General features: G+C 41.6%; 2 protein-coding genes across 8 annotated transcripts in view; one reads left to right on the forward strand and one right to left on the reverse strand.

Annotated features, from left to right (window-relative positions):
* LOC101740097 (frizzled-2) overlaps positions 1–19213 on the forward strand; it is a 172862-nt gene extending 153649 nt beyond the window's left edge. For all 3 annotated transcript variants that reach the window (XM_038013768.2, XM_062671283.1, XM_062671284.1), the window contains 2 exons: positions 16339–16532; positions 16889–19213. In XM_038013768.2, the coding sequence (XP_037869696.1) occupies positions 16339–16532; positions 16889–18337 (1643 nt within the window). In that variant the 3' untranslated portion in view covers positions 18338–19213. The remainder of the gene's footprint in view (positions 1–16338; positions 16533–16888) is intronic.
* Positions 19214–20319: 1106 nt separating this feature from the next.
* LOC101739964 (uncharacterized) overlaps positions 20320–25130 on the reverse strand; it is a 36254-nt gene continuing 31443 nt past the window's right edge. For all 5 annotated transcript variants that reach the window (XM_038013778.2, XM_038013776.2, XM_062671286.1 and 2 more), the window contains 3 exons: positions 24984–25086; positions 22823–22913; positions 20320–22493 (listed from right to left, as the gene is read on the reverse strand). In XM_038013778.2, coding sequence (XP_037869706.1) covers positions 22320–22493; positions 22823–22913; positions 24984–25086 — 368 coding nt within the window. In that variant the 3' untranslated portion in view covers positions 20320–22319. The remainder of the gene's footprint in view (positions 22494–22822; positions 22914–24983; positions 25087–25130) is intronic.

Here is a 25130-nt window from a genome sequence, read left to right on the forward strand (position 1 = left end):
TAGTGGCTCCAGGTAGTATGGATGAACTCAACTCCGATGGCGGGCGGGTGCGATGGTAAAAACGAGATGCCGGTATCATCTCGAACAATTCCTCAGAGCACTCCCCATGGAACAGACTCGTCATTTATACATATCTTATCTATTGGATTACTATTTCCTCAGCTTCCTGTGTTGAATACGAAAGGAATTGGTCAACTTAAATTGAACTCCAAACGGAGAACTCAAAAGTTGTTTAACATTGCATTTTTTACTGTTATTATATTGTTTCCAATGTTTTAAATACTACGCAGTTTTCGTGGTAACGGACGATAAATATGTTATATATCGAAATGTTAATGTTGAGCTAACTACCGTCAATTTTTAAATTAACGTCCCACAAAGCTGAATTCGCTGTAATAGAAAAATTGGGTAGCCTCTATAATGCACAATGAGAGATGTGCGCCATGTGATTTTACCACATGCTAAATTTGTAATTCTAAACGACAGTCCCGATATTGTCTCTCTTCCATGTGTCAGAAAAGTAGATCTCTTCATTGCTCTGTAATTAAATTACAAACAAACACATTTACAGTATTATTGTATTGTATTTCATCGCGAGGGCGTATAATTAAATGAGTTCGCGAACATTGTTTCCCGCTTAAAATTCGAATATTAGCTTTAGCGGAAGTAGCCAGAAAATAAAGAAGGTTGGTAACTCGAAAACTTCTATGACAATTTCAAATTATGTACAACTCTTAGGACAAACCGTCACAATCGACTTTTCTAGATTCACTTAGCACACCATTATGTAGAGTACCTCTTCTTGGGCTCGTAAAATCGCTGAATTATCATAAATAGATAAGCAATTGCTTTCGCTTTTAATACGCTAGTCTGTTTATTGAAAATCTGTAATCATGTTGAAGTTTTACTTACCTCAGAAACAGCAATTTAATTCAAAATTTCGATGGATGACTTGTTTTTAAAAATCGCAGTAAAATCCATTCCTTCAGTAATAAGATTTGTCGTCGCTAACGTGTACACTAACTTTTATTATTTTATTGACAACTGTTCTTACCGTCAAACTTCGCAGAAGAAATATATAGAACAGTGGTACCATTAGAATTTCAAACTCTCGTCCTTAAACGATTTTATTAACCTTTACAAACGCAAACAGGTAAATGGAATTCGCTAAACAATAAAAATCAACGTTTAAGCTAATAAAATCTAGTTTAAACTGTCTTAACACGACAATAAACATTTTTTGTTTATAGCAAAACGTAATATTCAAATTTTTGACAAATAAATATTCGTCCTGACGTCATTGTTACTTATTGTCATTCTTAAAAGTAAATCTCAAAAAAAACAATAACGTATTGTCGCTAGAACCGTTACAATATTGTCGCAGCCTTATCTTTGTCGAGACAAAAAAATGTAATAAGAACAAAAAGTCGGGTCCTATTTACGTACAGGGTCACATCGGTGCGAGATGTTTTTGGTTATTTTTGTGCTCCTGCGAGATAATGAGGTGTGAATAAAACTAATGATTTTGGCTTTTCAAAATTCATATTAAATACTTACTATTTATATTGGTGAACGAGTTCACAGCCCACCTGGTGTTAAGTGGTTACTGGAGCCCATAGACATCTACGACGTAAATGCGCTACCCATCTTGAGATATAAGTTCTAAGGTATCAAGTATAGTTACAAAGGCGACCCCACCCTTCAAACCGAAACGCATTACTGCTTCACGCCAGAAATAGGCAAGGGTGGTGGTACCTACCCACCTGATGGTATCTACTTATCTAGTTGATAGAATAAGTAAACGAAAGATGTTAGTTGAAAACCAAAACAGAAATAAGATAACAAGCTAATCAAAGAAAATATACACTTTTTTCAAGACAGAAAAATCCGGATAAAATAATTTGATCCGTATAATTTTAATGAAATGAAAACAATTTCGATATAAAATTCCAACGCTAGTAACCCTGTCGCAGAATAGGTAATGGTTTTTGCATTTGCTGTCAGTTTTATTGTCGCGAATTAGCTCTGTTTAAAAACGTCGCCTGTAAAGCGAACACGATTCGACTGAAATACACTTTCAACTGTTTGTTGATGCTTTTATTTTCTACCTATTGCGACTAACCCCGAAGGGGTTTTGCTGGCTTCACCTTACGAGTAGAAGAGCTCCCAGGGTGGATTCACCTTGGGAGAGTTTTTTATTTATTATTATTGTTTAGATGGGTGGACGAGCTCACAGCTCATCTGGTGTTAAGTGGTTACTGGAGCCCATGGACGTCTACAACGTTAATGCGCCACCCACCTTGAGATATAAGTTCTAAAGTCTCAAGAATAGTTACAACGGCTGAATTCAAACCGAAACGCATTACTGCTTCACGGCAGAAATAGGTAGGGTGGTGGTACCTACTCGCGCGGACTCACTAGAGGTCCTATCACCAGTAAAAAGTTTTGAGTTTCAGTAAAGAGTTTGTTAACATCTGCCCCTTAGCAAGAGCAGTGCTTCGCTGAATCTACCACCGGATCGGAATCGTGATTTACTGAAACTCAGTGGGTTGTGCGTGTGGTTTAGTTTACACGACGAACTCTTCGTCGCATTAGACGGCTTCGACAAGAACGTTGACCGGTGCTTCACGTGCCTAAAAGCACGGAGAGTCGATAGACAGGATCCGAAATGACATTTTGGGCGACAGCAACTGTTTTTCGTTTGGTCGTCGGATCAGGGTATAAATGCGATATATATAATATTAAATTTGACGCTACGTGCGGTGGACGTCAGAAAAATATTAAGAGTGTTGAAGATATTCAAAATATATACTTAATATGTTGCCAAAATCGGTCAACATAATTTAGCTTTTCTAATCGTAGGTACTTATGTACTTACATTGTATATATGTAAGTCGTTGCCTATCACTCAATAATTATTGAATTTGAATGCTTAAGCTATAGTTTAGACCCGATTATCATAAAAGACTCACTGTAAAATTTGAGAAATTTCTATGATCAGAGACAATAGCTTAGCTTTGCTTCTGGCATTGCTGAAGTCCACGAGCGGCGGTGACCACTCATCATCATGCAGGTCTACATCTACAGACAAAAAAAATGAAAGCTATTTCCTGTAATTTCATATTTTAAGTTTATTAATATGATCATCATCATCAGCCTGCGGCAATCCACTGCTGGACATTGGCCTCCGCCCAAAGCTGGCCACTGAACCCGATCTTTGGTTCAATATTAATATCACTTTCAATTAATTAGTTGATATTTTAGTTTTTTTTTTTATTAACTCCAGGTAAAGTGCATTGTTTTATCTAACTGCTAACGCCATCTGTTATCTAATCTGTGTACTACAATATTTACTTACAACATTAATGTGTTCGTGTTTACTGACGATTCGTGAAAACCTAATAAAAGTTTCTTATGACAAGAAATATATTAAAACCAATTAATGTCTCTCCTGTTTTGATTATCATTCTTTTGGAAAAATATTGCTTTATTCAAGCACCAAAATTACCTTTATCTTCTCTCTTATATTGTTGTAGGAAAGTTTAAATCATCAATTCTAAAGCAGCAATGGATAATGCAAAAAAGTTTCCAATGCTAACTTCAAAGCGATTACTGTAAAGTTATTAAAAGTTAAATCGGTATAATTGAGCGGTCCGGTAGTTGAGAGGCGACCCGGGTCTCAAGTTAACCCGGCCACCCGACCGGTCACCGGGACTCACCCGGACTGTTAATTCGCCAATTTTCGTTTATTTATAACGGCCCAAAATGTAACATTGAAGCGATTACGTGGATATGTACAACTGATTCCTTACATTGTATAACCGTAGTTAAAATGTAACTCTGTTAAATCATTAGTATACATTTTTACACAAATTTCTGTTCAGAACGCCAATTGATCTAGGACGAACCCGATTATTTATTATAATTATTCAAAATAAATGTTTAAATCTTAGCGTAATGAAGGCGGTTTTAAACTTATATTGAATTGAGTGTGTTTCCTTTAAATCGGTTGACAAACACGCGTATTATTTAAACTAAAAATACGAGTATATTGAAACACACTGATAATGATTCAATTATTTGGCACCTCTGCCTACCCTGGTTGTCGCCTGATAGACATAAGTATTCTTGTTAAACGAAAACATGTTATAATTGACAACTAAATAAATAAAATTGGATATATTACGATATAATACAAAACTCGCTTCGCTGATGACTCAGCCCCGAACCTAATATAAGTTTGATTTGTCGAGCGTAAAATTGGCAGGAACGAGAAAACGTTGACCCCGTCCGTTCTCGCTTCTCCCGTCACTACACACTTCACCGAATAAGCTTTCCTTACTCGCTTACTTTGTAAATAAATATTGAGAGGCAAATAACAGATTTTAGGGCGTCTCATCTGCCCGCGTCGAAGTATGTGGTAATCAGGCACCGATTTACTCATTTGTGACGCGAATTCATAGCTTCGATTCCAATAGCAGTTATACTAATCTCAAGTCGGAACTGCGCTTAGTACTACGCAGCAAAGCAAGCTCGTCAATGAGAACTTTATCGTATATTTTTAAATCGTGAATGTCGCCTTGAGCCGAAAATAAATAATTGTAAATAGACATGCTTTAACAAAAATCGAATTCAAATAGAAAAAAAAAAAGATATTCCAAAACAAATTAATATACACTAAAAACAACAATCATCAAAATCGATTGGCGTGATATTGAGTTATTGAGTTATTCATCTATTTCTCGCGTACGTACTTAATGCAAATTTAAGACTTATATGGTTTTCTCATGGATACCATTATCAGGACTGGACTAAATTGAAATGGGACAAAATTAAATTGAAATGAGGGATAAAATGAGAAGCGTCAGCTTTCTAATAAAAAAAAGAATCATCAAAATCGATTCAACCCGTCAAAAGTTATGAGGTAACAAACATTAAAAAAACGTACAGTCGAATTGAGAACCTCCTCCTTTTGAGGTCGGTTAATTAAAAGTAAATTTGCGTAATTAGATGGTGGTGGTAGGACGTATCGTAGACTCGCACGACTCCATCCACTAACCAAATTTATACTGCCACGAAGCGTTTTTGCGTACCGATTTGAAGGGCGGGCCAACTGTTATACAATTCAATTGAAACTTCGACATCATATCCCAAGGTTCCGGTAACGACTTTTTTGTTTTTTATTGCTTAGATTGAAGGACGAGCTCTCAAAGCCCACCTGGTGTTAAATGGTTACCACCCACCTTCAGGAATGAGCTCTAAGGTCTCAGTATAGTTACAACGGCTGTCCCGCCCTTCAAACCGAAACGCGTTACTGCCTCACGGTGGAAATAGGTGGGGTGATGGTATCTACCCGTGCGGACTCACAAGAGGTCCTACCACGAGTAATTACGCAAATTTATTTTGCGTGTTTGATTTTTATTACACGAATTCATTTACCGTGGTAGTCAATCGTGAACATTTGTTAAGTACGTACGCATCGCTAGATACGAATGCACAGGACGTCTTATCCTCTAGGCCACGACGACTTAACATCAGATAGACCGTAAGCTCATTCACCGTTTTAACCAAAAAAAATATTATAATACTACACGTATCTAACTACCAAGCTTACAACAAACATTCTGATACTGTTGCGTACATGATAAAGACCACGTATACCATAATTGTATTAAAGAATGTAATTAGCATGGCCGAGGGGGTATGACTCAGTGATAACTTTACCGTAACAATGGGCACTCTGTGTCTTGCTCGCGTCGAGACCGTAAACAAACCTCGTATCAAGAAGACGTTTGCACAATTGTGTGATGCATTTGAAACCCGCACATCCAATATCTTGACTTATCCTGCTGCAAATCAATAATCCTGTTCGAAGGGCAGCTACGTACAATTAAGACCTAAACCTCAATGATGATATCCAGTGGCTTCCCTAATCTTATAGGTTACAAATACATCTGCTTGTCTATAATAAGGAAACAGTCGAATCTATATTAGTGTTAAAAGTTGTCGTCTCGAACTTACGTGCCAATATCAAAACCGTGGCTTCATATAACGATTGATTTGCTGACTGCACAATGTCTACATATCATAATCACATACGCATTCCAAACATACGACGTTACAAATAAAAAATACATTAAGACAATTGACGTGCTATATAAATGTTGGTCATATTAAGAATTAATAAAATATCGCTTTGTATTCATTTAATTGTACTTAAAGCACTTCCAGCGGCACAACGACTTCAAATGATGCTTTTTTTTAATTTACAACGATAGCGGACGAGCTTTCAGCTCTCTCTTTATGAAGAATAATCGCTGCCGTCCATGGACATAACCTTGTTGCTTCCTAAGTTTTCATTACTCTTCCTAAATCTTATTTGAAGAGAGATATGAAATGTGCCTGAGAAATACTGATGCAAGGAACTTTTTCAAGAGTTTAAAGTTTCAAGGATGAGTTTCATGGTAAAATTATTGAAGATAAGTGGTTTTTTGTTGCTCAGGTCGGTGAACGAGCTCGCGTCCCACCTGTTGTTAAGTGTTTATAGGAGCTAAACGTGAATGCCGCCAACCATCTTGACACATGAGAGATCGAAGTCTCAACTGTTTTGTATGACGGCTATTTCTGCTTTCAAAGCCGAACGGAATTATTCAGAGCAGAAATAGGCAGGACAGTGGTACATACCCGGGTGGACCCATAACGCGCCCTACGACCACTAATTACGCTTTACAACTTAGTAATTCACGGCACATTTCCATCTAGCATTGTAAGTCGCAAATAGTGATTACTTTCGATAAGTGAATTACATCTGTAGTACTGGTGGTAGGACCTCTTGTGAGTCCGCGAGGGTGCCTATTTCTGTCGTGAAGCAGTAATGCGTTTCGGTTTGAAGGGTGGAGCAGCCGTTATAACTATACTTGAAGCCTTAGAACTTATATCTCAATTTGGGTGGCGCATTTACGTTTTAAGTGTCTTGGGCACCAGTAAACACTTAACACCAAGTGGGCTGTGAGCTCGTCCACCCATCTAAGCAATAAAAAAAATCCTTGTCACCATATAGTGGCTTAAGCTGTTAGTATTTTTAGCGACCTCCCGACGCGCGTTTGGGTAGTCTGGAGTAATTAGTACTCGAACTAAATACCTGTCGCTTATGATATAGACGAAGAGAGCACGAAGGTGGACATCAGTCTGTAGGTAACTCACCTAGTCTGATACTGGAATCAATAATCTATTAGCTACATTACGAATAGCATCGGTCGCGTAGTTTAAAATCATCACCTGCCGGCGCAATATAAATAAATCCCCCATAATAAATGAACAATAAATTGTAATTTAAACGGAACATATTATTTAGCCAATAAAAATCCCTTAATCGTTCTAATCTATGTTTTACAGCCAACAAGGGATCGTAAAATATTATCGAATTGCAAACCCCTCACTACAAAACCCGGTCGTTAAGTTCACACAAGTTTTTATTGCAACTTGACCCTAATCTAGTTAACTTATAAACGGTTAAGTTTTATCGATTTTTACGGGCGTGCGTGTTAAGCTAGCTTGACTTAGTAGCTTTACCTTTGTACCAAGTATACTTATTTCCGGGACTGGACTATATTAACGTTATTTATTCCTAATGGTAAGAATATCGCATTACATAAGCAACAAGATCATACAAATGGACTTATATATTCTCACAGCGAAAGAGGAAATAGTCGCTTATGCTGTAAGAGAATAACAATAAAATAAAATAATAATAAAATACCAATACTTATTGCCACACGTCAATAAATTGGCGTCGGACCTAGGAGGCACAATAGCTGTGCAGTTTACTAGACTAAGGAGGCCCCGAATAGAAATTAAATCTTACAATAAAAGATGAAAATGTCACTGGACATCTGACGATATAAAATTAAGATTAAAATCAGCCAAAGGAATAGCTTATTGTTAACTGAAACAGATCGCTACGTAACAATAAAACAAAATAGAAAAAAAAACAAAGATCATGTATATGAGTTTGGGACAGATTGTAACTCGTTGAAGTTAGTCCTATTTATAAAAAAAAACATAATGCCCTTAATCGATTCAAATAAAAAAGGTGCCATACACTAAATCGATATGTAAAAAAGAATTGCTTCGTGCATGCGTTAATCACCCGAATACTTAAATCGAAAACTAATGACTTCGTGCGAGCCGTCCTCGACAATTAGACATTGTTAATTCCCGGGTAATTGACGTATCATTTAAAAGCCCTTATTAGGCTACTGTGGCAAGTCACTAAGGAGTCTATACCGGTGATCGGGCTACCGTATGCCAGTTTTTTCACTAGTCACGCCCCCGACTCGACGTGCCCATTACGCCCCGAAGCTGCTCAACTTAATAATACACTTCTTTTCCGTTTATCGCGTGTTATGAAGATTTATAGTTCAAAAATTACACGTATTCTTATAGACTCCTGTTCTGTGTCACTGTTTAATATGTTATCATAAAATAAAACAGCGTTGTAGAGTATTTTAAATAATTTCAAGTGATTGTCCTTTTTTTATCGTCGTTAAACTGTTATATTATTTTTTATTGGCTACCTTCTTTTACTGAATATTAACCATCATACACTGGAGTGTACATTGCGACCGTGTCTCTAATTATGTCGTTTTTATTTTGACAAATAAATATACGGAAAATACGAATTAAGAAATAAAATCTCATCAACGAATACAAATTACATGTGCAACTTTACCGGTCGTTTTGTGAGTCCGCACGGGTAGATACCACCGCCCCGCTTGTTTCTGCCGTGAAGCGATAATTCGTTTCGATTTCAAAAGTGAGAGAGTTGCAATAATGTAAAAACTGAGACTTTAGAACTTGCGTCTCAAGGTGGGCGACGGCATTTACATTGTTGATGCCTATTAGCTCCGCTAACCAATGAACACCAAGTGGGCCGTGACCTCGTCCATCCAACTAAGCAATTAAAAAATGTTTTAAAACTAATCCGACTCACATCTAACCTAATGCTAGTCAAACGTGAAATATTTATTATTTTGAGGCAAAAATAAGCAGGGAATATGTTATCGGAGGTACCGATCTCTGGCTTATAAGGCACCAAATCATCAATGTTCAAGGTTTTAGGGGAAAAGTTGAGATGAAAATAAAGACATGATACCTATAGTCTGGATATAGGTGGAAGACCAGCAGTATTGGCTCGATGAGGCCAGAAAGAATTTTTACGTTCCAGTTTGAAAGCGCCCAATGTCTCTTGGAGAGTTTTCGTATTATGCCTAAAATTTAACTTAATTTCACTCATTTGTATCTAGTTTTCTGATCAGCGACTGAACAATGAGATCGAACAAATCCAAAAACGTGGTCACCATCGGGGTTATATGAGATGGTTATAAAATAGTAATGTAATATAAAATTATGCTTACAGCTCAAACAGCCCATTAATAATATTGAGAAATAGGTTCATTTACCTTACTCACCTCGGTTTTACTAAACGCTGGATTACGGGAAGCTGTGCGTCGTAAAACAGCATGTGGCCGACGACATCACCCTGACGCGGGATTACGAGATGTGGCCGCAGGGCTGACAGAATCACCGGGCTTCGGAGGATTGGAAAATTATATTATAGTTAGGTGTAATAATTGATTCAAGTTTATGGTTTGTTAGTTTAATTCTTTAAGCAGTCGCTCGGATGGTAAATGTTGTCACATTTCTATATAGTACAGAAGACATAGTTTGAAAATTTCTCAAATGATGTGATAAATCAGAAAGTTTGTTAGGAGTTCAGGGAATCATCATCATCATCAACCCACAGTCGTCCACTCAAAAATCCAAAGAATCTACACCACTGAGCACGGTCAATAGCTGCCCATAATTAAACAATGTTTTATAACATAAGAATTGGCGGATTGTCACATCCACTATGCATATTGCATCTATAGCATCATCATTTGAAAACATGTTTATAAATAAATAAATCTAAATAATTGAAAATTCAGAAGTGCAACCCTGTATTCGTGTATTGTGTGCCTTTCGTAACCGGTAATAAGTAATGAACCGAAAGCAATAATAGTTTTATTGTACGGTTCTGTATTATGCAAAGGAAAGGCGCGTGGCAAACAAATTCGTCGCGCAAAGATTTATGATTTCGGATTCATAATATATTGACATTTCCTGTATACTATTCTGCAAAATCCGTTTTTATTTTTAATTAGGTGGAGAGAAGTGACCAGGACTCAAAGGACTAGTTACGCCAAATAACAAAAAATAAGTGTGAACCAAACTGTGAATTGAATATGAGTTCACTGTCCTTACATCCGCAATTATAAAACTGTAAAAAACGCTTAGAAACTAATTTTCGATTGTCTTTTCGTAGCTCTTAGAATGGAGCCAAAAGTATTCAGCTGTAAGTATGCAGGTATCTATCCACACGCTCTAGCTTCAGTTTGGCTTGTCGCCAACATTGGCCATCAACCTCGCAACGGAATCGAACATTGTCAGACGTTGTCGTTAGGAAAGAGACTAATGAGCTCCTTCATTGTGATACTAATTAAGTATAATGTACAACTACTAAACGTAATATTACGTGACAAAGGTCTGTTAACAAGATACAGATTTATGCTTTACATTCATCAAACGATGTTTTTCTTGTTCGTGAACTCAGGCAGATACTTTTTTTTCCTAGCCTTTAATAGCCTAAGAGGCTATTCTAGTCACGCCAGCATGGGTAGGTAAGCTCACAGGTTCAACCTGAGAGAATTTGCTAACACTAGCTCTAGCAAGAGTAGTACTTCACAGAATCTACCACCGAATTGGGATCACGAGCCACTGTGAAAATTAGAAACTCAGTGGCCTATACTTTTTTCATGGTGACCGATGGAAGACGAACTTCCGGCCCCTCTGGCGAAAGGCTGCTATCTCGACCTACCAGGCTTATTAAGTAATACTACATTTGTAAGACATCACTGATGTCTAGGCCTATAATGCATTGATTTGTTGGACGCATAGCCTACAGGCTACGTTTGGTAAGTACCGGAGAAGACTGATAGATAAATTGGCGGCTTTTACCAACTATTGGTAAATTTAATAAAGTAAAAAACGTAAAAGCAGGATTTCATGGCGTGTGGCAATTATAATGTGGTAATAAAGTTGTTATTAACGAACCTGCACCGGGACAGGACCACCGGGCTCCCGTAAACATTAAACAGTGTGCAATAATATAATAACACAAAAAAAATTACTATAAAATCCTATTAAAATGCGAAACCATACGTTCATAATTTAAAGTGCATTTTTATTTTTATTATAAGAAACTGCTAACGTTTGTAGTGGCCGATTGATCGAAGCAAGACCATAATTCATCATAAGACATATCTATATATATAAAAATGAAACCCGTTTTCCGTTGTCACGACATAACATGAAAACGGCTTGATCGATTTGGCTAATTTTGGTCTTGAATATTTTGTGGAAGTCCAGAGAAGGTTTAAAAGGTATAAAAATATGAAAATTCTCGGAATTAAATAAAAATAACAATTTTGTTTTCCCTTTGACGTGTCCCCCGTCGGACGGATTCCTTTTGTTTGTTTTAAGTTTATTCTATATAAAAGTTTAGGTCTTTTATTTATCGATTGAGGCACTACGAAGTCTGCCGGGTCAGCTAGTACTATATATAATACATAAATTAACGTTATACATAAACTTTGTTTGATTGTTGAACTGCTTTTCTATATAAACTGTACGAAATCTCTCACTTGGCCGTGTATAATGAGCCTGATAAAGAGTATATAGATTTTTCTTCGCACAGATAAATATTGACATTATTGTTTGATTACTCGGCGTTACGATTTCTGACGTTAGTCGCTAGATTCTCTCATATTTGAAGTTCAAAGTGAGTGTCACATTAACCTAAACATTTTCCATATCAAGCGGCTGCTCCAATCTTGAAATCAGAACATACGAGCACTCCGCGGCAGAAGTAGGCAGGATGATGCTTCTAATTATTTTGATTTCTAAGCTTAAGATTTTTTTAAGTTATTCGTTGGATACAAATACAAACTTCTTACGATGACTTCCATCATTACTCAGTACTTTTTGCACTACAAATATCTAAATACTTGATCCATTATTAAAGCCGGATGTAAACACGACGCTGAGCAACTAGTGCGAGTATAATGAGTTCATTATATCCGATTCCTAACGCGCGTTACGATCACGTACGAGCAGTAAAGGTGTCGCTGCGAACCGTACGCCCAACTATTACTATTTTCAGTGAACTGGAATAGACGTGGGACTGTAATGAACGCTCGAGGCGGGGCCTTACTAATGGCGATTACGTTTTATACAAGTAAAATGAACAAAAACATTTTTATTGAAATTTAAATAGTACGTTTAGTAAAAATAGTCCCGAACTTTCCATAAATGTGTATGTAATAAAATACGCTCAAATCACGATTACCAAACAGATCGCGGATCCATTGTACGATGATCAAAACCGCTCATCTGTAAACTAACTAAACGATAAAAACTCAGATACAATGTCTAAAGTAATACATCCTAATATGGAGAGTTCGTAATTTGCATTAATGGTGGTGTTTGTTGAGAAGAGTAAATCTATTATAATTTATATTAGAATCGTTAATTTACCACTCATAAATTATAGAAACGAATGAATTTATCCACCAATTACAATTGACAATTCTCACCATAAAATACATACAACAAGCATAATGTATACCCGCTAACATAAGCACCGTACCATTTGAAGCTAACAGCTCACGGCGGGCGGACCAGGAATTCTGGCTTTTACCATTAAAACGCGTTTGTTTATAATGCGCCCGTAGCAATGATACACGACACCAACTCGTCATTAACGATAACACGTTCAATACACATTTAATAGGCCATTTATTGATTAGATCATATACATTGTTTGTTTTTGACCCTTAACCATGAATCACAGTAACATAAGATACCGTTGTGTGTGTTGATTAGGATTTGAATAATGATGAAAATAATAGGTATACGCAGCAGTTATTCGTAAATACGATGGTAAGTCAGTAAATTATAAACAGTTTAGTACATTGTGCACCAAGTGAGAAAAGTTGGACATTTCCTCCCACGTCTAATATTCCGTCCCGCAAACACGCGGGATGAGATGTCCTACTTTTTTCCCCGCGGTGCACATGCTATTTTTTCTCCTACCAGGCCGAAAGTACGAAAAACTTAGCACCCGTGGAGTACCGAGCCGGGGTCCCGAGGCGAAGCCCTGGCGGGAGTTAGCGGAGCGGCGGAGCCCCCCACTCATATAATATAAAAAAACAATTTAACTGTTTTTTAATTTTTAAATAAACTACTACTAATTGAATAACAACTGCCTAATGTACTCATCTTTGTTTAATACTTCACTATTCAATGTTATTGCCTTTTGTTTATTTCACTTTTACACTAAATACAATATTGCAAATTACCCGAGCACAACAATGGTGAGAGCAGATGTAGACACTTACGCGCATGCGCACTTGTCAGTTACCCAGGGAGAACAAGTTACACTTTCTTCCCTATACGGCGAGACGAAAACCGAACTTTCGGCGTCGGTAGGAGAAAAAAAAAATCGATATTATATTCAATTTTCGTAGAGAAACAAAAAAAAGCATTAAGTTCGCTAACAGCGGAACCACGTCTTTTGTGTAACAATATTTACGTTATCCTGTTTACTTGCACGTTCGCCGAATGCACCGCCGGTTCGTGCCCAAGCAACGCCATGCATTTTAATTCTATAAATTGCTTTATTAAGCTCTGTTTCGTTTTAACGGCACGTATTATTTATATTATGATTCTGCGATTTGTAAGCGAAATTGTATTTTAACGGAACAAGATGAATTTGGATTTATTTTTGAAGTATTTGAAGAATGGTTTTATTCTTGAATATATATTTAAGTACACGGCAGAGGTAGCGTGGGTGGGTCTCCCACAAGATGAACCGACGACCTATTGAGGCTCGCGGGGATCCGCTGGATGCAGGCAGCCCAGGACCGATCTTTGTGGCGAGGCTTGGGGGAGGCCTATGAGCAACAGTGGGCGTCTGTGGGCTGATAGAATAGAATACTAGAACTCCTTTCCACGTATTTCTCCAACTCTGACGGCATCCTTCTGATTTCTAGTTTTTTTTTTTACTAATGGTAGGACCTCTTGTGAGTCCCCACGGATAAGGACCGCCATCGCTATTTCGGCCATGAGGCAGCAATGCGTTTCAGTTTGAAGGATGGGACAACCATTTTAACTATACTGAAACCTTAGAACTTATATTTCAAGGTGGGTAGCGCATTTAAGTTGTAGATGTCTATGACCTCCAGTAACCACTTAACACCAGGTGGGCTGTGAGCTCGTCCACCCTTCAAAGCAATAAAAAAAAATTATGCGCCTCACGAGCAATCGCCACTCCTCCCAAAAATTGCTATAACTACATGAAATATTTAAGGTTCAAATTTTCACTTTACGAGTATACAGTAGATTTAACACGGTCTTCCTTCTCTTTCTTTCTTTCTCCTATTATATCATACAATTCCCCTACGTTAGAGAGGTGTGGGGCTAATTAAACGTCAGTTGAGACCGACAAACTGTAACCGCATACGGTCTGAGCTTGCGCCTAATTTAATTTTAACCCCTACCAAATACCGGCGTGCTCTATGTGGAACAGTAACGCACTGTATATGCGGAAATCTAATGTTTTTTATTATTTCTTGGATGAGTTAACGAGCTCACGGTCCCACGATGTTAAGTGGTTGCCGGAGCCCATAGACATAACATGGTGAATGTTACTACCAACCTTGAGACACTGTCTTTACCCCTCCTAGCTGAGCCACTGTTCACCCACCAGTAATCCTTCAAACATAAAAACTGTCTGACCATGAGTTCAATTTTAATCACACTGAATGCTATTTGGAATATGCATATGTAACTACTATCTACTTTATTGTTTTAGGAATTTTCATGAAATACTTGAATTGAATTTTCTGTTTATAAAAACCAGGAATCCTTTCGTTTCAATTCAAGTTTTCAATTATTCGCAGGATCACTTCTTTTTGTCAAAAGAAATTATGATTAACATTGCATGTTTCATTTCACTACCCATCCTAATCAATTATGATTTGGACAAAAATAGGTTTTCTATTGCACTGCAACTCATGTTTAAAATAGCCACTGTTTCTATGCAACTGTGGCATCAATCTCACTTTTCTGGGTCTTGTTGTCTATAACTTTAGGCCAACTGGAGTGTGTGTATTCGCCGATGTGTACCGATAGAAAAGGACCCGCAATGACAATCGACCACCCGACTTGAGCGCACGAAGAGATAGGAGGGAGGTGCGTGCGTCCTGACAGCGCCGAACCCCCCACAAGTTGCGGCCCTGCCATGTTTATACGTGATCAAACACCACGTGTCGATGTCTGAGCTCGTTAAAAGCGCATTAACTTGTGCTCGACGCCGCCGAGACAGGACGCCTCTGATAAACTAATGAGAGACACGATCCCAGTACTCTGGTTTAGAATCGCCAGATTAATATTAGACTACAACCTAGTAACATTAAGTGTATTACCGTGGCATATCGTGATTTGTGGGCTTGAGGCAGTTGTACTGCTTTCTCGTGTTTTTTTTTATTATTTCGTAATTTGAAAAACAGTAGTACGCCAGACATAGAACGTAGATATTTTTGCTAAAAAAAAGTAGTTAAAATAAATAGTTTTTTATACAAGGTAAAGGCAGAAAGCGTAAGAAACTATAAAAACGTAACAATTTGTACTGTACTTATAAATAACACCCAACAATGACGAATTTACAATTTTTAACGTTCGTAGTTATCGATCGGGACGGTGAACTTTTGAAGCGGTCTTCAAATAATTCGCCTCAAAACCTTCTCACTAAACATTTAGAATAGAGACAGACACCTTTTGGTGCATGTATTCTAAACGAATTTCTCGGTGATTAATTATGCAGAAGCATGATTAAATACAACGGTTTAGCTGTTTACGTCCGACAAACATAGTCCGTATTCGTAATTAGGAAGCCGATAATAATGATGTAATTTACCGGGTAAATTACACGGCTCGCTGGTTTTATTAAAAGATAAAATTGTCGAAAGTCGAGAAAATGCGAAATAAATATTATAATAATTCCCAAATCTGATAAATTTTGATGTCATGTTCTCTAAACTTTAAGGTTAAATAAATTGAACAACTAGAAGTTTCGATATCTTGTAAAATAACAACCAGGCTAAGTCTAATAGGACAATAGTATTTCAGTATGTTTCTTGTAAAAGGTAGTAGTAAAATGTGATTGTTTATTTTCAGATGCGGTAAACGTAGCGCAGTCCAGGATGTGGGCAGCGGGCGTGGCGGCGTGCGCGCTGCTGGCCGCCGCCGGAGCCCTGCAGCAGCCGCGCTGTCAGGACATCACCATCCCCATGTGCCGCGGCATCGGCTACAACCTCACTTCCTTCCCCAACGCGCTGGACCACGACACGCAGGAAGAAGCCGGACTAGAGGTGAGCCAAATCCGCGCTTAACTTTTTACATGTAGATCAATAGACGTGTGCCAGTGATGTAAACAATAAATAATACTTATGTGTGCAAGGTGTTAAGGCTAGTTGTAATGTAATTTCATAAACAAAAGCTTTTGTGAAATTATTCGTAAATTTCTGAGTGAAGATCTAACAAACAAACATAGAAAAAAAGCTGATAAAGTCGGACTATACCACACACCGTATCACTTGTTTTATACGTATCTTTAAAATATAAAGTACCTTTACACCTTTACGACATAATAATGCCATAAAGGTGTAAATGTCTCAAAGAGTTTCAGGTAACAAAGCGCTAAATAAATTATTGATTTGAATTCCAGGTTCACCAATATTGGCCCCTCGTCGAGATCAAGTGCTCGTCGGACCTAAAGTTCTTCCTGTGCTCCGTGTACACGCCGATCTGCATCGAGGACTACGCGAAGCCGCTGCCGGCGTGTCGCAGCGTGTGCGAGCGCGCGCGGGCCGGCTGCGCGCCGCTCATGCAGCAGTACGGGTTCCCGTGGCCCGAGCGCATGGCGTGCGAGCAGCTGCCGCGCGCCGGCGACCCCGACCAGCTGTGCATGGAGGAGACGGAGCGCGCGCACGAGCCCGAGCCGCCCCGCCCGCCGCCCCGCAAGCCCGCCAAGAACAACTGCAAGGATCCAAAAAACTGCGGCGGCGCGGCGGCTGCGGGCGCCGGCGACGCGGCCGAGTGCGAGTGCGCGTGCCGCCCGCCGCTGCTCGCCGCGCCCAACACCAGCGCCGCGCCCGGCCTGCGCCCCCCCGCCTGTCTGCAGCCCTGCCGCGGCGCCTTCTTCACCGCCGACGAAAAACACTTCGCGGCCGTCTGGGTGGCGCTGTGGAGCGGCCTCTGCGCCGCCTCCACGCTCATGACGCTCACCACCTTCCTGATCGACTCGCAGCGGTTTAAGTACCCGGAGCGCCCCATCGTGTACTTGTCGGCCTGCTACTTCATGGTGTCGCTGGGCTACCTGGCGCGCCTGGCGCTGGGGCACGACGAGATCGCGTGCGACGGGCCGGCGCTCAAGGTGTCCGCCAGCGGACCCAGCGCGTGCACGCTCGTCTTCATCTTGGTCTATTTCTTCGGAATGGCGTCGTCGATCTGGTGGGTGGTGCTGTCCTTCGCGTGGTTCCTCGCCGCCGGACTCAAGTGGGGCAATGAAGCCATCGCCGGTTACGCACAGTACTACCACCTGGCCGCGTGGCTCGTACCGGCTGCGAAGACGGTCGCCGTGCTGCTGGCCGGCGCCGTTGACGGCGACCCGGTGGCCGGGATCTGTTCAGTCGGCAACTCTTCTCCGGAAAATCTCAAGAAATTCGTGCTGGCGCCGCTGGTCGTGTACTTCGGTCTGGGCGCGACGTTCCTGCTCGCCGGGTTCGTGTCGCTGTTCCGCATCCGGTCGGTGATCAAGCGGCAGGGCGGCGTGGGCGCGGGCTCCAAGGCGGACAAGCTGGAGAAGCTGATGATCCGCATCGGCGTGTTCAGCGTGCTGTACGCGGTGCCGGCGGGCGCGGTGCTGGCGTGCCTGGCGTACGAGGCGGCGGGGCACGCGGGCTGGCTGCGGCGCGCCGCGTGCGGCTCCCGCTGCGGGCCGGCGCCGCTGTACGCCGCGCTCATGCTCAAGTACTTCATGGCGCTGGCGGTGGGCATCACGTCGGGCGTGTGGATCTGGTCGGGCAAGACGCTGGACTCGTGGCGCCGCGTGTGGGCGGGCGGGCGGCGCGTGCCCCCGCCCTCGCAGCGCGCGCTCGTCAAGGGCGCCGTGTGACGTGCGGCCGCGGCCCCTCCCGCCGCCCCGCTCGCTGCCCCCCTCGCCGCCCCCCTCGCCCCGCCACTGTCAGACTACGGTCCGGTGTAGCGTGACGTCACACAGCCATTCTCTCTATTTGATGAACGTGTCCCTCACCGAGGCCGGCGGGGCCGCGCGACGTCCGCCGCGTCCGATTCGTCCCGGACGTAGTTCGATTCGAACTGTCGAACAATTGTTTACTTGCCAAAAAAAAAAAAGAAGCACGTACGCTCGTGCGCCGTGCGGATCATAAACTGTATAAATAAACATTAACAAGATATGTAACTCATTGTATACTGTAGTCCCTAGTGATCTCTTGTAAATACTTCGTCCTTAGTGTCGAAGTTCGCGACTGTTTCGGTCGTCCGGCTGAACCCTCGTCCGCGGCCGCGCTCCCGGAACAGTCGCGAACTCGTTTCTTTTTATAAATCATGTATTTGTAGTAGAATGAGCTGCTTGTGATTTTCCCTTCGTTGTAAATAGTCCGGTGAAGTTTCCGGAGGCGATCCAGAGATGGCGCCAGTAGTCACTGCCATCTAGCGGTGCTCCGCGGAGTGACGCGTCCTCCCGAGTGACGTAAACAAGACTAAATTGTAACCCTCGAGCCGAATGAATGCTTTTATACAGAAATTTAACAATGAATGCTCAAAAAATTGAAAAAAATAATATTAGGAAAGTAGAACGTAATTCGTGCAATTGACCTCGTATGTAATCTATTTGTACTTTCGACATTTAAGAATATTAGAGAAAGGTTCTAAATATGTAAAGAAGCCGCAGAATCGCATGAAACAATGTACGTAATTTATTTTATATTATCTAAGTGTAGATAACGAATAAAGCGATTTTTTATGTACAGATGATCGTTTTATCTTTCTCCCATAGAGATTTCATAACATATAAAGGATATCATAAATTATACACATTAACCATTGATCAACCTTTTAATAAAATAAGTGTCTCCTCGTCATTTGCCACCCGCATATTGTCAAATTGAACAATACAACCATGTTTTGGCTATTCATTGAAAATCGGTGCTCCCCTTAGAATAGGAAACTGCAGGACAAGGCTGTTTACGACAGATTAATTTAATTTTTTTACATTATTTGGTGGATCGACGTAAAAGAAATTTTATCTTTTTTCAGTGAAACAACTTACTTATTACTTACTAACTTAGTAGAACTTAGTGAACGGTTAATAACGGTGAAGGAATAACATCGTGTAATAAAACACAAACCCGTAAAATTACAATTTGCATAATTACTGGTGGTAGGACCTCTTGAGAGTCCGCATGGGTAGGTATCACAACCCTGCTTATTTCTGCCGTGAAGCAGTAATGCGTTTCGGTCTGAAGAGTGGGGCAACCGTTGTAGCTGTACTGAGACCTTAGAATTCATATACTTTAATAATGTATTAAATAATCTTTTTTTATAATTATCGTTGTTTAATTAAAGCTGACCATAAATTAAGAAGCTATTCATATGCTCAAACCGAGCTTATTCCAATAGCCGAGAGGGATTAATGAAAGTGTGCTCTGTTTAATTATTATTCATGAAACTTAGGATTTATTACAAACTTCTTAATAAGTTTAGTAAGTAATAGTTTCTATGCTAGGTAAACTTTATTTGTTTAGGTTCGTTATAATCTGAATGTATCAAATGAGAATGCGACAAATACATATACATATAAGCTACGGGAGAATGAGATAGGAATACCTTTGGGTTCCAGCTCTACTTCTACCGAACGGCACACATGTTTTCATCAGTTTTTTTATTTCCCCCTATTTAAAAAAGCAAACACTTCCACTTAAATACTTGATTTGTGAAAATTAAAGCAAAATACACAACAGAGCCATCTATAAATTAAGATACGAAACTTCAATTAACAAATAATATATAGTGGCATTAATCAAGCGTCTATGCATATTATATTCCTGTCACCGAGGTAAAATAAAACCAGTAGTCGACGTTAATTAAAAGATATTTATTGGCACTACATAGTAAGAGACTAGCATCATCAAGTACTAAAACTATTCAGTTTACTTACATTAAGTACCAATAATAAAACGGACGAAAACACTTCCTTATACATTGTTAGTATCACATAGTTTACGTATTACATGCGGCGTGGGACGTGCTCAAAGTCAGCTTATCAGAGATCTAAGACGCCGTCCACCCGCCCCTGACCCACGACTGGACTTCCTCCTCCGAAGATTGACGGGCCGACTTAACCGATGGTAAGTAGACGCTGTCGTTCGTGGACACAAATACCTTTCAAACCTTGTTAGGAGGCTGTGTCTCAGAGCTTGGGGTAAGTCGTGGAGGAGAGTTCATTTAGGAACCTGATGCGTGGTAAAAATGGGGCCTTAAAATGTACCATTGACCCGCGTAGCTCGCCCAAAGACCAAGGAGCTCTCCCACTGGAGCCCGCCAACTGGGAGGGAAGCGGGGTCGTGCACGCCTGTTCTGTGCCCGCTGATAGCACGGACGTCTACGGAGCACTTACCTTTAACTTCTATTTAGTAATATCTTGACCAATCGAACTGTGTACAGCGCGTAACAAGGGCATACACCCTCACCAGACGCGAGTCGACCAACACTGCACTGCGCAGCCTACAGATCCCTCGGCTGCTGAGCGGGAGACGTGTCCCGGCCGCAGAGCACAGTAGTCGGTTTAGTCGTTCTACACGGAACGCTAGCGGCAGGCGGGGCTCGCTACATAGAACACCCCGGCTTGTACAGTGTACACCGCGGCTAGCTGCGGGGGGCGCCTGGCTGGCCCGCCGTGGGAGGGGCTGGAGCCGCGTTCGGGATGACCACTCATTTGAGAAGACAAGAATAGATCAGTATTTACGGAGGCACGGCTTACAGCTGGTCGCGTTTAGTCTCAACAGGTGTATTCCCTTGCCCCTAAACTCCTACAGTTAGTCGGCTCCACGTGCGACTGCAACTTAGTAAGGAATCGGAGGCGCTCCGCCCTGCGCCCCACCAGCCTACACAAGGGCCAAGTTTGCAGCTTATAATTATATGACCGAATAATTAAAAAAATCATATAACATTTCACCAGTAGGCTATGCCGCGTGCCCGAACCTCGCCCGCGCTCACACATTAACTGCTTTCTAAACCCTCTATCTTGGTTACAAAAACAAAAATGTAAATTTTTTTTTAACTTATGAATATCGCCCTTTTTATCGCCGTTCCCAGACCAGCAGCCAACGGGCAGAGCCGGGTCATCTGACTTTTAGTTGTTAAACAGATATTTTCAGTCCAAGCTTTCATTAAGAGCTTTGAGACAGATACCAGTTTTTACCATAGCTCAGAAAAAATTTACGTCGGCAAACTCAATCGTATCTCTTTCTACCTTATTAATTACTAAATTAATACGTCTACGTTCACGAAAAAAATGTATATAAAAATATGAACAGACAAGTTTTACTACAACTACCGGGACACATCCACTTTACGTATATTTTTGTCATTATTTAAATTCTATCTCTTTTCTAAGGGCGCCCTAAGAGCGCACGCGTTCGATTCCAATTACAACTACGTCGCGTTCTAGATTCGAATTTCGACATTCTACTTTTAAATCCACCAATGAGCGGAACGGAACAGTCACTTACACTCGACTCCGCTAGATGTCGCTGTTCCAGGCTTTTATTCGTCAATACAATTAAATTCAAAGTCCTAATAAGGTTTTCTATCAACATTTCTTTGGCAATATGTGTATCTGACTCACTGAGGAACGCCATTCTGTTTTCAGTATCACTATAATGTACCTGATATTCATAGATGACGGAATTTGACTCGATATATTTTGAGTTGCTTAAAAACGATTTTTCTTCAATAAAAACGAAAGCACTACAGTTTTTGTCAGTGTCACCACCGTGAGAAACCACAGATTTTTCATCGTTTTTCGCAATGAATGAAAATTTTTGGAATAATTCATTCAGTGTAGAATCTCTCGTTCAACTAATGACAGTATTGTAGTGATGGTGGTAGCACAGCGTCTGCGCGTAGTCCTGCTCGTGCGCGTGCGGGTAGTGCGGGTAGGCGGGGGGGTGGGGGGCCGGCCGGGGGGGCCCCGGGTCGTGCGGGGGGCCGTCCGGGGCAATCGGCGGCTGCTGGTACTGTTGCACGCTCTGGCAATAAAATATACTAATTAGTGCTTTTAAATTTTAATGATAAATTGATGATATTTTATGTGACATTTAGAGTTGCCATACGTCCCGTATTTCCCGGAACATCCACTAGCTGGCTTCCATTCGAATATTTTCTCATTGCTCCTGTAGATGGTAGTAATATATTACCTATCGTATATTTTAATTAAATGACTTAACTTTAACAACATATATGTTTAGGGACATCCGCTACAAGATGTCGCTAGTTTCCCATACAAAAAAATATTTGTCTTAAAGTATTCCAGTTTCAGGGGCCTGCCTGCGACTGCGGGTCACTACAAGGATCTTACCTGGTATTTGCATCTTTTGAACCGTCCATACAGAGACGAGTACGGCAAGTTGTAATGTATAGCCGCCTGGTTTATCGACATCTGGCCAACCCTGGAACGTAGGCGGAAACAATCTATATAAGAATGAAGATATGTAAGTTCTTGAAGAATAGAAAAGCTTTTATTCAATGTGACTAAGACATCAACTATGAGGCCACGCGTTGCTCGCGTCTCGAATATATACGGAAAATTATAGAACACGGCTCGCTCATGTGATTGCTGGTCTGAGCCAAAAAAATCAGGCATAAGGAAGATCTTTCGGAAAGTTTTTTTATCAGAAGGCATACGCGGGGGGGATGGCAGGCGTGGGGAGTCGGGCTAAAACCCCCTGTTGCTGAAAAACCCGCATCCGAGCCTTAGATGAGACAGAACTTAGTGGAGGCAGGCTGGCAGCGAGACACCCCCGCCATCCCGTCCTCCGCGAGACGTGAGCACAACGAGCGTCGGCTCTCTCCCACAATTGAAGACAACGCAGTCGACGCCATTATCGTATGTCCAAGGTACTCCGTTTGTTCAGAACCGGGTCAGGGAGTGTGCTCAGCCGCCACCCAGTTCACCTTTCACGAGACGACCCAAGGATCAGCCGGGCACTGAGATTAATTTGCCGCTAATAATCAGCAAAAATGGGCTGCTGCCCTGGTGTTGGAGGTGACCCTTGAAAAAACCGCGGCATCAGCGCGCATGTCGTCTCAAGGAGCACGGCGGTAACTTCGAATGGTCTATCATTCGCCGAGCTTGGTAAAACATCCCCGTCCAAATACTGTTTCTATTTACCATTTAAAGGCTCGACCAATAATTGCCTGACCCTTTGACCCTTGAGATCCCCCGTCAACTGACTGCCGGAGTCCCGCAAGGCTCCGCGCTCTCCCCGTTATTATTTAGTTTGTATATCAATGATATACCCCGGTCTCCGGAGACCCATCTAGCGCTCTTCGCCGATGACACGGCTATCTACTACTCGTGTAGGAAGATGTCGTTGCTGCATCGGCGACTCCAGATCGCAGTAGCCACCATGGGACAGTGGTTCCGGAAGTGGCGCATCGACATCAACCCCACGAAAAGCACAGCGGTGCTCTTCAAAAGGGGTCGCCCTCCGAATACTACTTCGAGCATCCCACTCCCTAATAGGCGCGCAAACACCTCCGCCGTTAGCCCCGTCACTCTCTTTGGCCAGCCCATACCGTGGGCCTCGCAGGTCAAATACCTAGGCGTCACCCTCGACAGAGGGATGACATTCCGTCCCCATATTAAAACGGTACGCGACCGTGCCGCCTTCATATTAGGACGTCTCTACCCTATGCTTTGCAAGCGAAGCAAACTGTCCCTCCGTAATAAGGTAACTCTCTACAAAACTTGCATACGCCCCGTTATGACGTATGCAAGCGTAGTGTTCGCTCACGCAGCCCGCACCAACTTGAAGCCCCTTCAGGTTATTCAATCCCGATTCTGCAGGATAGCCGTCGGAGCACCATGGTTCCTGAGGAACGTGGATCTCCACGATGACCTGGAGCTCGACTCTGTCAGTAAGTATCTTCAGTCGGCATCATTGCGCCATTTCGAGAAGGCGGCACGACATGAGAACCCTCTTGTCGTGGCGGCTGGAAACTACATACCCGATCCTGTAGACCGAATGGTAAACAGTCGACGTCGCCCAAAGCACGTCATTACGGATCCTCCCGATCCATTAACGGTGCTTTTAGGCACCACAAGCACCGGTCACCGTCCTCGTCGAACCCGTCGCTTGCGACGAAGGGCTCGACGAGCGAATTAACCCCTAGACACAGCCCACTGAGTTTCTCGCCGGATCTTCTCAGTGGGTCGCGTTTCCGATCCGGTGGTAGATTCTGCGAAGCACTGCTCTTGCTAGGGTCAGTGTTAGCAACTCTCCGGTTTGAGCCCCGTGAGCTCACCTACACACGTTAGGGTGAAGCTGAAATAGCCTCTCAAGGCTATCAGCATAGGTAGGAAAAAAAAAAAAAAAAAAAAAAAAAAAAAAAAAAAAAAAAAAAAAAACCTTGAGATCCTTCGTGTCAAGAAGCGCATGATTTCGCTCGATGCTACACGCCCCATTACCGCGGCTACACAGCTAATAACAACGAGTATAATGAGCATAGTTTCGTACCTCACTGCCTCAAGTGCTTCCGCCATTGCATCTTCGGACCACGGGGTCGGGTTAGAGCGAGACAGCTCGATGCCTTCTCGCTTACACCGGCCGTATAATGTACCTGGATAATGTACAAAATTATGTAGTTCATATTTATTGAAAATC

This window comes from Bombyx mori, chromosome 11 (genome assembly GCF_030269925.1).
Source record: "Bombyx mori chromosome 11, ASM3026992v2".
NCBI classification, from domain to species: domain Eukaryota; kingdom Metazoa; phylum Arthropoda; class Insecta; order Lepidoptera; family Bombycidae; genus Bombyx; species Bombyx mori.